The sequence below is a fragment of the Cervus elaphus genome, chromosome 22 (assembly GCF_910594005.1).
Source record: "Cervus elaphus chromosome 22, mCerEla1.1, whole genome shotgun sequence".
NCBI classification, from domain to species: domain Eukaryota; kingdom Metazoa; phylum Chordata; class Mammalia; order Artiodactyla; family Cervidae; genus Cervus; species Cervus elaphus.
The window spans coordinates 37,003,793-37,018,826 of record NC_057836.1 but is presented as its reverse complement, the minus strand read 5'-3'; the positions used below and the strand labels follow the sequence as shown (position 1 = coordinate 37,018,826).

Here is a 15,034-nt window from a genome sequence, read left to right as displayed (position 1 = left end):
AGACACGACTGAGGAACTTTCACTTTTTTTCTCTTCAAGGAACTAAGTTGCTTGGTACAGCCAAAAGTAAGAAAAATAAAAATAAAAAATTAAATTAAAAAATTTATTTTAAAAGAAAAATAAATAATTTATGGAAAATACACCTTTTGACCTAGAATAGAGAAAAATCAAAGTACAAGATGTTTATCACAGTGTTGCATTGAATAATAAAAGATTGAAAGACAACATATAATGATAGCAGTAGCTAACATTTATTGAATGTTTATTATATGTTGTAAGTGCTTTACATGGATTGCAATCTATTTTAATACTCTTCTACAGCTGAGGAAGTTGAAGTGCAGAGTAAATTTTGGTATATGAGTAGAATGAATACCATAGAACTGTTACAACTTTGGATGCAGAGTTTTCTTTAGAGACACTGAACATATGATTTTACATTGGATTTTTTAAAAACAGTTTCTAAAACAGTATGAATCCATTTTTTGTAAAATTGTACATGTGTATTTTTTTTATGGAGATGTCTGGAAGGATGTTTACCAAGAGTTAAGATTGTGAGATCTTGAATGGTTATTATTTCTTTTTGTACTTTTCTATATGATTTGGGTTTTTAAACTGCATGTTCATCCTCAGTCACTCAGTCATGTCTGACTCTCTGTGACCCCATGGACTGTAGCCCACCAGGCACCTCTGTCCACTGGGATAATCATCCCAGTAAGAACACTGGAGTGGATTGCCATTTGTATATCCATTTAATAAAAACAAAACATTTTAAGAAAATTAATGATATATCCCAATTTTTCAGGCCCCATTTTTAAAAATGATTTCCATCAATTTTATGAACTGGCGAAATGAAAATGTTAAGTAAATACTACAATTACTGTCTTTTAAAAAAGATGAAATATTGGCTGCTTTTCAAACATCTTTTGAATTTAGTGTCTGCTGTTACCTCACTGCCACTTAAAAATTGTTTATATCTGTTTTTCAGTCCCTCCAGCATTTCTAAAACAGTTGTTTCCTTTTTGTTTTTTAATAAGCAAGACTGAAATTTCTTGCTTTCATTAAAGCATGGGGGCAATTTAAATGTTTAAAGCAGAACAGTTCTTAAAATGGCTCTATTTAATTCGGGCTGAGCATCTTCATGTAGCCGAAACTTTCACTTATTTCAGTGTTTTCCAGATGTCTTAGGGAATCACCTGAGACACTTCATATAAAGATAAGAACTCTGGTTCCCATATCAGAGTTACTGAATCAGGCTCTTGGGAGGACGGTTCCGGTCCCCATCTCAGATCATTATAGTTTCCTCTCTCTGCCCCCGCTGTCCTGTTTTTAATCTCTCCTTTTCAAAATAGCGGGCTCCAAGAAGTTACCTGTTTCCAGACTTGGTGTTTCTCAATCACCCCCAAATTTGTTGTAAAAAATTTAAAGCCTGCTTTTACATTGGAACTTGTAGATTCTTTAAAATGCAACCTTGATCTCCCCGTGGACATCATCTGAGAGCAAAAGGATTAAACAACTGTGGATTGTTCCCTTACCCCTGCCAGAAACATGAGCACTTCAAGGAATTATATATCACAGAAAAGAAGCCACATTTAATGTGACTGAAAGATGTGGAGGTTAGAAAGTTGACTTTCCGGTTTATGTCCCTAGAGTTTGAACTAATCCAAATAGCTACTGGAATCTCAGGGAAAAACAGGGAGCACTCTTTTGTTCTCATCTGTCTCCTGTTTTTGCCATTAGGAAACCTTTCTTCCCTCTTCCCTCTGAACAGATGAAAGCCTGTTTATTATTTTTAGTGTTTTTATGTGGCTTATGCAAGGTTAAGACTTATTCTAATTTTTGCTCAGAAGAAACTTTTTAAGTTAATCAGCCTTTGACTGTCATCCTCTTTATTAATTACTAATATTATATGTATCAAAAGATATAATTACACTGTTATTAGTAGACAGGTAGAGAGATGAAAGTTCAAAGAATGATAACATTTTGGTGTCAAGTAATCGTGTGAAAAAGTGTATGATAAACAGATCACAGGAGGGAAAATTTTCACCTGTTTTCATTTTTTAAAAAGCAGTACAGTACTTTTTGGGCTTCCCCAGTGGCTCAGCGGTAAAGAATCCACCTGCAATGCAGGAGACGCAGGAGACGCAGGAGACGTGGGTTCGATCCCTAGGTCGAGAAGATCCCCTGGAGAAGGAAATGGCCATCCACTCTAGTGTTCTTGCCTGGAGAATCCCCTGGACAGAGGAGTTTAGCAGGCTACAATCCATGACATTGCAAAGAGTCAGACACGACAGAAGCGACTAAGCACACACAGTACTTTATACCCCAAACTAATTCCCATTAGTGCTTTGTATAAAAATGGATATAAAAAAGCAATAGGTCTATGCTTTGAACCAATTTCATCTTGGATATTGTGGAATATGGAACACAATCTTCACAAAAGAGGCCATTTTCATGGCCTTTAATATTTTTTCAAATGTTTTGGCATTGCAATGGAAGTAACTTTATTAATATTTAGAATTTAAAACTATTTCCCTAATGCACATTTCCTGTAACTACATCTGCTTCAGAGATGCCTTTATGTATATGCTTCACAAAGTTTTCTTTGTAACTTGAAAACATAAATAGCAGAAAACCCCCAAATTGAACTTCTTCACAATTTTCTATCATGCTTTTAACTCTTGGTTGAACAAAATACACTTTAATGGGTGTTGTGTTCCATCTACATTATTAGAATATTCTTGGCTGGCTCTTTTATCTTTTCAAAAAGCATGTGGCTGGCCTTTGCAAAAAATGCCTGACCCCAGAAGTGACCAGGATTCATATTCAGTGTTTTCAAAATCACTGCAAAGTTAAAAATTTTTTTTCATTTTTATTTCATTTTCACTTTTAGTTTTTTCCCAGTGATTCTGAATATTAGAACTTCAATTCAAAGAAAAAAGATCACTGAAAAAAAAATCTGCAGTCACAAGTTTCTTAAAGAAACTGACAGAAGTATCCTGACAAAATGATGTCTTGTTTCCTGGTGAAATGGATCCTTCCTTTATCTGACGTCAAGTGACTGAACTGTTGTTTTCCTCAGAAAGACTCTTGGCTAGGATTTCGAATTGTCTTTATATTTACTTGGTAAAAGGTGTCTGTGACTTCCCTTTCAGAGAAAGAAGAAAAGCAGAGGAGAGAAGAGGGAATCTACGTCTAGAGAGGCTAAAGGACAGAGGACTGAAATGGCCTGGAAAGTGTTCAGAATTAACACCAGCAAGTCATCAAGTCCCAGGTGTGGGGTGCAACTGGGAAGAAACAAAAGAAAAATCAGCGTGCAGTCAGAGAGCCGCTTCATTTTTCTAGAGTGACCCTTCACAAAGTTCCGAGGAAGCTCTTCCTTCACAACAGCCCTGAAATCCCAGCTGTTCTGAACCCGATGGTCGGCTCCAGCATCTGTCTTACTGCCGAGTCTTCATTCCAGGGAAATGCGTGCGGCGGCGGTGGCAGCAGGCGTGATACTGCTCCTGAGCCTGGGGGGGACCTCAAAGTCTCTTTGCTCACCCACCGTGTTTTACAGAGACTGCTGGATCCGTCGCTTCCCAGGTCTTCTGATTGACCTGGAGGAGTCTCAGAAGCTGGGGGCGCAGTTCCTGAGGTATTATTCTGAAAACACGGGTCAGAAGTGCAGCCGGAACTGCTGTCTCAGGAAGGATGGTAAGTGTCCATGATAGACCTGTGAAAATCGGGGCAAACTTCTAAACTGAGGACCTGAGGAAGGAGCCCTTGGCAGAGGGCCCAGTGAACAACTGACCCAGACTAGGGAACGTGCCCTGAATGAGGGGGTGGGCAGAGAGGGAGAGACACGGAGACTGACTTTGCAGTTGAGGTCAGTGCCAGCTTGGTTTATAAATCTAGCGATGACCCAGGGGGCAGTGAACCTGCTGGTAACAGAGAACCTCTTCTCTTCACTAAAGTGCTAAATGAAAATATTTCCTTGAGGGCTAACTAACAATATTTCTATAGCCCAGAATATAGCATATATAATTCCAAAGTATTTATAATAATTTCCTTTCCTTTTTTTTTTTTTTTTAAGAGTTTCAAAGTTTATTTCACCATTCTTTTTTTTTTTTTTTTAATTTTTTTATTAGTTGGAGGCTAATTACTTCACAACATTTCAGTGGGTTTTGTCATACATTGATATGAATCAGCCATAGATTTACACTTATTCCCCATCCCGATCCCCCCTCCCATCTCCCTCTCCACCCGATTCCTCTGGGTCTTCCCAGTGCACCAGGCCCGAGCACTTGTCTCATGCATCCCACCTGGGCTGGTGATCTGTTTCACCATAGATAGTATACATGCTGTTCTTTTGAAACATCCCACCCTCACCTTCTCCCACAGAGTTCAAAAGTCTGTTCTGTATTTCTGTGTCTCTTTTTCTGTTTTGCATATAGGGTTATCGTTACCATCTTTCTAAATTCCATATATATGTGTTAGTATGCTGTAATGTTCTTTATCTTTCTGGCTTACTTCACTCTGTATAAGGGGCTCCAGTTTCATCCATCTCATTAGGACTGGTTCAGATGAATTCTTTTTGACGGCTGAGTAATATTCCATGGTATATATGTACCACAGCTTCCTTATCCATTCATCTGCTGATGGGCATCTAGGTTGCTTCCATGTCCTGGCTATTATAAACAGTGCTGCGATGAACATTGGGGTGCATGTGTCTCTTTCAGATCTGGTTTCCTCAGTGTGTATGCCCAGAAGTGGGATTGCTGGGTCATATGGCAGTTCTATTTCCAGATTTTTAAGGAATCTCCACACTGTTTTCCATAGTGGCTGTACTAGTTTGCATTCCCACCAACAGTGTAAGAGGGTTCCCTTTTCTCCACAGCCTCTCCAGCATTTATTGCTTGTAGACTTTTGGATAGCAGCCATCCTGACTGGTGTATTTCACCATTCTTTAAGCGGTTACATACAAGTACAATGGGACAGACGACTGGACCCTTACATTACGACTCAGATGGAATAATTCCCTTTTCAAAGTTCTTTCGGTGATACTAGTATATCATATCACACTTTTGAAATGTGTTCGCTTGGGCTGACCAAATGTGGGAATGTATTGAATAGGATTTAGATTGTGATTCATGTTTTGAAAGAAATAGGGAGATATTTATCTACTGGAAAAAGGAAGGAAGGCAAAGAAGAGAAAAGAAAGGAAGGAAGGACGGGAGAAAGAAAGAAGTGGGAGAGGGAGGAAGGAAGAAAGAAATCTACAAAATACCCTGACGTAATTTTTTTTGGGTGTGAGATGGGGAATCAGGGTTAAATATCATTCATATAATACAATCAAGGCCTGTAATTAGAAAAATACTTCATTGTTGCAGAATTTCAAGTTACATTTGACTTCATTTATTTCATTTTTCCAAGATTTGAAAGCTACTTGGAAAAAACAAAAGTGACACAGCACTTTAAAATAATTCTCTTGTTCCATACTTTCTTCCTGTGGTCTCATACTGACATTAATTGCCTCTTACCCAATTACCCATGTAAGATTTCTAGGATGCAAATTGGAGCTCGTTGGAGAATCTATAATGTCTGTCAAGAGACCACAGTGTAAGAAGCTGTCACAGACTAAGCCCTCAAATGTAATCGGGCACAGAAGAGAGCAATTAATTTATTAAAGGGAAATTTTGAAAAAGGTAGCAGATATTCAGCTTCCAGATGCTTATAACCCCAGAAACATTCACTGACAGCAGACGAGGGAGGGGTGATAACTTTTCCCCATTTTCCCATGCCATGAATTTACCTGATTCTCCACACCAGGGAAACTGTGGCCTATAGACTTTCAGGGATACTAAAAAGATCCATTTGGAATTCTAGTATTTTAGAGTCTTGAGGGGCTTCCAAGTTACGGCTTTCCTTCTCCAGAAGAAAAGGCACGAACACACATCCATTTTTACCTGGAAGCCAGAAATTCAAAATGCTACCATGCTGCAGTAGCTAACCTGCTCAGAGCTGGGACTCTGAAATACACACGAAGAATGTAAAAGATCTTAAAAAATTAGTCCCTACAGGATCCACTACTTATCAGAAATTCAGATGTCTAAATTGGTGTTCTTTCTTCCTTTTCCTTAAACTTTACAGCACAGTCCTCAGGGAAAATGTCTTGGTAATCTATAATGTATTAGCGATGAATTATTAATTGACTTTTCTCTCATTCTTTCTCCTGGAAAAATAAAGAGAGCAGAAACATGGGGTGTCCCAGAAGTAATGGGGGAGAGGTAACCCCCCCAGTTAGCCTTACACAGAAGCAGAGCAGGTTCTGCCAATAGTTCCACAGCAGTGCAGATACACTCTGAGGTCTGGTAACAGTATACTATCCCTCTGTAATCTCATTTTATTAAAGAAGCTGATACCTTTGGGTCAGTGAGTATTTCTCATCACATGGTTCCTACTATACAGCAGCAGGAGGAAAATCTGTGCTGCACTACAGGGATGACAAGACTGAAGATCTGCACTTAAAAGTTATGCAGAAATAATACAATATCTTTTAAGGAGCAAATCTCCTTAGAAAAGAGGAGCTGGGGAGAGCAATCCCCCCTACAATTCCAAACGCTAGCCACCCTGTCGGTCTACTCCCTTCGTCTTTGACTCTGATTAGCTTTTCACTGGACATAGCTTAGCAGCATAGGGCTGGCACACACCTGCGGTCAGGGTCAAGGTGATGCTCACCCACACCGCCTCTGTACCCCCTGAGCCTCCTCCAGGAACTGTCAGTGCTGTTTTTGCTCTTCCCGCCACTCCCCTTTCTGTTATAGCATTTGTCCATTTATTTTCCTATTTCTTTCTCTGGTGAACTCCTTAGCATTCCAAGAGGGTATTACACCTGGAAATCTCATATTATAAATAGCAGATTAGAATATTATGATGTTATAAATCTCCCCTCTGGGGAGAGGTTTTTGTAGTAAATTGAGTTTTCCTGAACATGAAATACTGGGATTGCAAAATAATTCCAGGTAATCCTGTGTAGCATGGGGATGTATGAAAGATTACTGAAAGAAAAATCAGTATTTTCTTTTGAAGAGGCATTTCCCCATCATCACAGAAATAGCTGCTCTCAGTTCATAGTAAGATGTCTGAATGTCCCTGCAATGAACTGTTAATGCAGTGTTTGTGAAAGAAACATAAGCTACTCAGAGCTTATCAAGCTGCAGGAACCAAGCAGATATACTTTGCCTGCTTCCTTTTCAGTGTCCTGTAACCTGGCTGTCTTCTTCCACGATCCTATTCATGACAATGTCAACTGCCTCCATGTTCACTGCCCAACCCTGGAGAGCTGCATATTGGAGCCTGGAACCAGTGCCATTTTATATAACATAACAGATGGTAATGATTTATGTACTTTGTATGTATTTCTAAGAATGTCTAATATTTCAGTAGAGGCAAATAACCTAGAAATTGGCTGGAAGAAGCCATGTATGAATCTCTAAATAATTATTTTCCAGTGAACTCTATCTGGAAAAGTTTGGGGCTTCCAAGGCAGAAACTAAAAGGAAATTCTCATTAATTTGGCACGTTCAGCAAGGATGACTTTGTCCCAGATAACAAATCGTATGTGACTGAACAAGAACATTGTATTTCATTTATCCCAAGAGCCTTCAACAGTAGCCAAGAAAAAAAAAAACAAAAAAAAAACAGTAGCCAAGAGAGGTATTTCTACATAGTCGTTAAGAATACAACTAGGAAGTAAATATACTAAATGTCACTTTTGAGGCTTGCTGACACTATATACAAGGATTCTACAAAGATTGATTTAGGGGTGGGAAATACACTTACTGCCACATATTAATTTCTGGTCCCAAGATAACCAGTATGTTTTACTTTAGAAAAACACATTAGGTAAGTGTCCTTTGCCCATGTATATCATCTCAGGGTACAGATTAGTAAACATCAAAGATCGACTTTTGCCATCATGATACAAAGGAGGTAAATTTCTTTATTGATCTGTGCTCGTTGACCACAAGCTGTGTTTATCACTGCAGCTGTGTCTCTGCCCTCAAGTTCCTTCTAATCTAGCTGAGGAAAGAAGTCTCACAGTTAAAGACATACAATTCAATTAAAAATAGATGATACTGCCTCAAGTACAGGGGAAGGCAATGGCACCCCACTCCAGTACTCTTGCCTGGAAAATCCCATGGACAGAGGAGCCTGGTAGGCTGCAGTCCATGGGGTCGCGAAGAGTCGGACATGACTGAGTGTCTTCACTTTCACTTTCATGCACTGGAGAAGGAAATGGCAACCCACTCCAGTGTTCTTGCCTGGAGAATCCCAGGGACGGGGGAGCCTGGTGGGCTGCCGTCTATGGGGTCGCACAGAGTCAGACACGACTGAAGCGACTTAGCAGCAGCAGCAGCAGCAGCCTCAAGTACAAAGGCTCAAAAGGTTGGGGAGGGGGAGGGTGTGCTAAAGAAAGCTTGATTATTCAGGGGAGGCTTCATGGAAGAGGGCAGGTAGAGGTGAGGAGTCTATGTCACTCCCCAGGAAAGTAAGAACACGGATGCCGCTACAGTATGGGCACATTTGGGGCTGCAATGGAAATATGGGTAGGATAGGGTAGGCCAGGTAACAAAAGAACAGAGTAGAGTGTTGGTTTGACTTTGTCAGAAATATGGAATCAACAAAAGAATTTAGTGAGAAAACGCTACCATTAGAGTGATCTGTCTGGTTATCTTAGTCCAGGAAAATTATAAGCAGGATGCAGGCTAGACAAGGTGATTTTATTTGCAATGAAGGAGAGGGATAGTTACCAGCATATTGGGAAGGGATTGGATAGCACTTAGTTTTTGGATAGAGAAGAAGAGAAGTCTTAACCCTGACAGTCCAGTGGTTGACTCCGTGCTTCTGCTGCAAGGACACAGGTTTGATCCCTGCTCCGGGATGTAAGATCCCTGCAGCCCCCCAAAAAAGAGAGAGAGAACAGAGGAGTCAAAAATCCCTTAGCAGTGCAGAGTCCATCATGGGTGATGGAAGCACGATGATGCCTCTGAACAAGACAAGGAGGTAGATATACAGATGATGGTTCTGAAGATGTCAGTGGTGATGTGAAATGTTTAGGTGAGAACATCCAGTAGAGTACGGAGAAATGAGATCAGAGCTCGAGAAAGGGGAAAAGACTGGGCACGTGGATTTCAGGGCCATCGGTGTAGTAGTGATGATAATATTTTTGGCAGTGGCAGGGGTGTGGGGAGGTGGGGGGTGTGGTCAGGGGCAGAGGTTATATGGAATGCAGAGAAATACCGCAGAAAACCAAGGACTAAAGACTGTAGGAATCACGCAACCAGTTAGGATCAAGGAGAGAACCAACAGAGGAAGGAAAAAAGGGATGCAGGCAGCCTGAGATAAAGTGCCAAAGGCATCTGTGGTGCAGGGAGTCAGTTCAGTTCAGTTCAGTCGATCAGTTGTGTCCGACTCTTTGCAACCCCACGGATTGGAGCATGCCAGGCCTCCCTGTCCACCACCAACTCCCGGAGTTTACTCAAACTCATGGCCATTGAGTCGGTGATGCCATCCAACCATCTCTTCCTCTGTCGTCCCCTTCTGCTCCCTCCTTCAGTCTTTCCCAGCATCAGGGTCTTTTCAAACAAGTCAGTTCTTTGCACCAGGTGGCCAAAGTATTGAAGTTTCAGCTTCAGCATCAGTCCTTCCAATGAACACCCAGGACTGATCTCCTTTAGGATGGACTGGTTGGATCTCCTTGCAGTCCAAGGGACTCTCAAGAGTCTTCTCCAACACCACAGTTCAAAAGCATCAGTTCTTCAGTGCTCAGCTTTCTTTATGGCCCAACTCTCACATCCATACATGACCACTGGAAAAACCATAGCCTTGACTAGACAGACGTTTGTTGGCAAAGTGATGTCTCTGCTTTTTAATATGCTGTCTAGGTTGGCCATAACTTTTCTCCCAGTGCAGGCAGTCAGGGAAGAAGAATTCAAGGAGAGGTGGCCATGAGTGTCAAGGACAAGAGGAAAGGGAAAGCAGGGACACCCAGCAACCAAGAAAGAGGGAAGGTACTGACCACTCTAGAAGCAGAATTCTGGCAGAATAGAGAATGGAAACATGACAGAAAGCACACAACAAAGTCAGGAAGGAAGTGAAGGAAGTGGATGTTGGTGTGTTGGGGGCGGGGGCGGGGGGAGAACAAGAGAGACTGAAGGGAATCAGTGTGACAACTGGAAAGCTGCTGAGAGTTTCTGAAGCCAGCCGGAAAGGAGTTTATAAGAGGAGAGAGAACAAACACTGAAGAAGACCGGAGGCACTGGGAAGGGATGAGCTTTAGGGCTCTGCTAATAATTTTGAACAGTTATGCTTCTCAGGCCTCATTTTGTTTAACTCTAAAATGTTACTCCTATCAAATGGTTACTGTTTCTGAAGTTCTTGCCCTCACACTGCTACTGTTGCCTAAAAGCCCTGGCAGATACAAAGTTTTCTCTATGATGTAGCCAAGTTTGTTCACAACAGAAGATGTCTTTGAAAGTTAACAATTCAAATGTGGTCCCTATGGCTCAAAGCCTTTGAGAAATGTGCACTAGTGGAACTTGCAATTAGCTTAGTTCACAACTCAGAGAGGCAAAATCCAGGACTTCACTAAACTGTACTTTACGGCCCTCTCTAAACTGAAAATAAATGATGCCTTACTTATCTTTCAGGTATAGATCCTGATTTGCTGGTTTTTGAACAATCACTGCCCACATATCTAAATACCCGTTCTTCATCTGATACATGGGAGAGACTAAGGATTCTAAAAGCTATGTATTTAGACAAACAACAAACCACCATGATAAACCAAATGCTACCATCAATAGAGGCTCCATCACCAACCACACATCAAGATTTGTTGGCAACCACAAATAATACTAGGTATTCCAAGGAACTGACCACAGACTCTTGGGCAAGATTCATTGCCCCGAATGACTCCATTACCACAAAGATAAATATGGTGTCAGCCAGTACTGACTTCATCAACAATCCAGATAACAAGACAGTTTCTCCTTTCTTTGTGCCCATAGACACAAAACTTTCTCATATGCCTAGTCCCTCCCAACTCAACAGCAGTAAACAATTACTAAACAAAACCAAAGGGTACAATGGCAGAAACCATACATCTGAGAATGAAGACTCAGCTCCTGATGGGGCACCCGTGACTGGTGCAAAGACATGGCTGGTTCCGGTGGCCCTCTGCACCCCTGTCATCTTTCTTTGCTCTTGTGTAGTCATCCTGGCATCTGGATGCTGTCGAAAGCAGTACGGCCAGTATAAACCAGGGCAGAGAAAGTCAGGACCCAGGCAAATTAAAAAATGTGCCAATCAGAAGGAGTCCTCTTACTGATGGAAGATGAAAGCATTTTAAGTTTTCAAGAGTATGATTTTTAGTTTTCTTAAGATGAGCAATTTGGTTAAAAAAAAGGAAAAAAAAAAAAAGCACAGATGCCCATTCATACCAATCTCCAAAGAAGGCTGATGTTTGATAACTGCTTTTTGTGATTATATCCATTTCTTGAATAGTGTGCCCTTTGCCAAGCTTCAAAATTCTGACCCCTGCAGTTATTGAGCACAACGTAAGCGACAGTTCTAAGAGCTGTGTGTGTATCAACTTGTTGAATATTTAGAACTCTGTGAGTTTTCAGTAACCATCATACTGATATTTCACAGATGGGGAAACAGGAGAAAAAAGGCTAAGTACATTGCTGAAAGTCACACAGTTAGTATGTAGCAAAGCCAGATTTTATAGGCAATGTGGTTCAAAAGTCCACGCTTGAAATCCCTGTTGGTCTACAAGTCTCCACTTTCCCAGTGAGTATGGAAAAAAGATTCAGGAGGAAAACACCATAATATTTCTCTCCCGTTACGGTCATATTACTGTCATATATGTTAATGAAATCTTTTAGTGGTTTGAGCAAAGAAGCTTCTTAATCTTTCATATAATTTTCTATGTTCAATTGATTAATCTTTCTCAATCCTAATTTATCCTCTTCATTTTCTAAAACATGCCTCTCATGGCATGAGAATTATGGCTGAGATTTCTGAGTTTTCTGTTGAATAAATGTTGGGAGTTTTTGTTTATGTTCCTTGGTTGTAGACATTGTTTTCCCAGGGCAAATATTAGTTCTAGGTATTTCAAGCTCTGTCCACTCCTTACACCAGACTCACCCCCTAGATTTTATACTCTGACTCTTCAAGTATGGAAAACTGAATTACCGTCTCTAATGATCTTACACTTTATAGACCCTTAGTCTCATCCTTAAAAATATTTTTTAATGGGAGAACAGACATTAAACAGCTATTTGTAGTAAGTATGTGTGTGCGTGCTCAGTTGTGTCCATTCTTTTCAACCTCATGGACAATAGCCCGCCACTCCCTTCTGTCCATGGGATTTTCCAGGCAAGAAAATGGGTTGGAGTGGGTTTCCATTTCCTCCCCATATATATTTCTTAATACACTAGTTAAAAAAAAAAAAGCAAAAAACATGCAATTTAGAGGGAATATCAAGATTTAAACTACCCTAAAAAGATAGTTATCTGGGAAGATATCTTTAAAAATTACTTGTATACACATTCTTTTAAAGGGTTACTTACTTTTCTTTCAAATATATATAAATTGTCTGAAGGTTTCCCAACAAACTAGGGTTACTAAAAAAAAAATTTTTTTTTCTTCCTTGAGGTTTCTTCAGAATTTTATTTGTTCCCTAAAACTGCTGTTTTTATAAAAAAATGACCACAATTGGGGGAAAACATACTTACTTTGTAAGAAAACAAACTCTTCCCCCTCTTCTTCAGTCTCTACCTTTGACCATCAGATAAACTGAGTAAAGACCCAAAAGGTTGTCCAAGAAGCAAAAACAAATGGACCTGAAATCACATCCTTACTGGAAGTCAGAGGGACTGAAGAGAACTTCTGAATTTAAAACTTTCAAGAAACAAAGATTTCAGAGCTTAGTCAACAACGAAGGCTAAGGTTGTTACACACATTTAAGAAATAACGATTATCGAAATCTTTCTGACACTGAAATTGGCCAAGACCTTTGGGGGAAAAAATCTATAGTAAGTCCAAATATTGTGTGATGTATTTACCAATTTGGAAAGAAAATATGCAAAGAAAAAACTAAAGCTCCCTACAATTAAGAAAACAGGTTTGTTCTATTTCTTAGTTGCCTATGTGTATAAGTAACTTCTGAGCCACAGAATTTAAGTTTTAAGTCAGAAGTGATCATATATCAATATAGCAAAAAGTGTCCCTTAGAAACCTCATTAGAAGGATATTCATTATGTTCATTGTGATATTAGATCAATTACTAGCTTAAAGGGCAAGAGTCTAAATAGTGACAAATAGCACTGTTTAATTACTGGTAACAATACAATGACTGCAGTTTTGTAGTGTTAATCTTACAGCCCTAAGATATTGCCATTAGGTGTCAATGCCACAGCCTAAGAGTCTTCAAGTCAGTTGCTGAGTTAGTCGCACTGCAAAGGTTAAAAGGGCACAGTCTTCTAAAGACCTCCCTTACTTGTGACACCAAATATAAGTTTGGGGGATGGCAAGTCGCAAAACCACGCTCAGGTTTGCTAATTCACTAGAGGAATTTACAGAACTCAATGAAAGCTGCTATACTTACGGTTTATCATCAAAGTGCAAGTGTTAGGTGCTCAGTCCTGTCTCCTTGCGACCCCATGGGCTGTTGCCTGCCAGCTTCCTCTGTGCATGGGATTCTCCAGGCAAGAACGCTGGAGTGGGTTGCCATTTCCTTCTCCAGAGGATCTTTCCAACTCAGGGATCAAACCCAGGTCTCCTGCATTACAGGCAGATTCTTTACCATCTGAGCCACCAGGGAAGCCACAGTTTATTACAGGGAGAGGATATGGATTAAAATCAGCCAAGGCAAGAAGTACCTAGGATGAATTTTGGGAGGGTTCCACAGACATTGTCTTCTCCCTGTGGAAGCAGGATGCATGACTCTCCCAGCACCAGTGTGTGACAATATGTCCAAAGTACTGTCAACCAGTGAAGCTTACTGGAGCCTCAGTGTTCTACATTTTTATCAAGGCTCTGTTACACAGATACACCTGACTGATCAATTACCTGGGCAGTTGATCTCAGCTGCTAGGTGGACTGATTTACTGAGAGACTCAAAGCCCCCCCAACCCTAAAACACACGGCTGGTTTTTCCAGCATGCTTAAGGTAATCCAAGCCTATGCCCCAACCAGTAATGCTGAAGAAGCTGAAGCTGAACTGTTCTATGAAGACCTACAAGACCTTTTAGAACTAACACCCAAAACAAACGTCCTTTTCATTATAGGGGACTGGAATGCAAAAGTAGGAATTCAAGAAACAACTAAAGTAACAGGCAAATTTGGTCTTGGAATACAGAATGAAGCAGGGCAAAGGCTAATAGAGTTTTGCCAAGAGAACGCACTGGTCATAGCAAACACCCTCTTCCAACAACACAGGAGAAGACTCTACACATGGACATCACCAGATGGTCAACACTGAAATCAGATTGATTATATTCTTTGCAGCCAAAGATGGAGAGGCTCTACAGAGTCAGCAAAAACAAGACCAGGAGCTGACTGTGGCTCAGATCATGAACTCCTTATTGCCAAATTCAGACTTAAATTGAAGAAACTGGGGAAAACCACTAGACCATTCAGGTATGACCTAAATCAAATCCCTTATGACTATACAGTGGAAGTGAGAAATAGATGTAAGGGACTAGATCTGATAGACAGAGTGCCTGATGAACTATGGACGGAGGTTCGTGACATTGTACAGGAGACAGGGATCAAGACCATCCCCATGGAAAAGACATGCAAAAAGGCAAAATGGTTGTCTGAGGAGGTCTTACAAGTAGCTGTGAAAAAAGAGAAGCAAAAAGCAAAGGAGAAAAGGAAAGATATTCCCATTTGAATGCAGAGTTCCAAAGAATAGCAAGGAGAGATAAGAAAGCCTTCCTCAGCGATCAATGCAAATAGAGGAAAACGACAGAATGGGAAAGAC

General features: G+C 40.5%; 1 protein-coding gene across 1 annotated transcript; it reads left to right on the top strand.

Moving 5' to 3' along the window:
* The first annotated feature begins 3,044 nt into the window (after window positions 1-3,044).
* Window positions 3,045-12,191, top strand: MANSC4 (MANSC domain containing 4). Its single transcript, XM_043882487.1, has 3 exons — window positions 3,045-3,693; window positions 7,237-7,371; window positions 10,692-12,191. Exons 1-3 carry the CDS (start codon window positions 3,465-3,467, stop codon window positions 11,369-11,371), a joined length of 1,044 nt encoding a protein of 347 aa, XP_043738422.1. The 5' UTR covers window positions 3,045-3,464; the 3' UTR covers window positions 11,372-12,191.
* The last annotated feature ends 2,843 nt before the right edge of the window (window positions 12,192-15,034 follow it).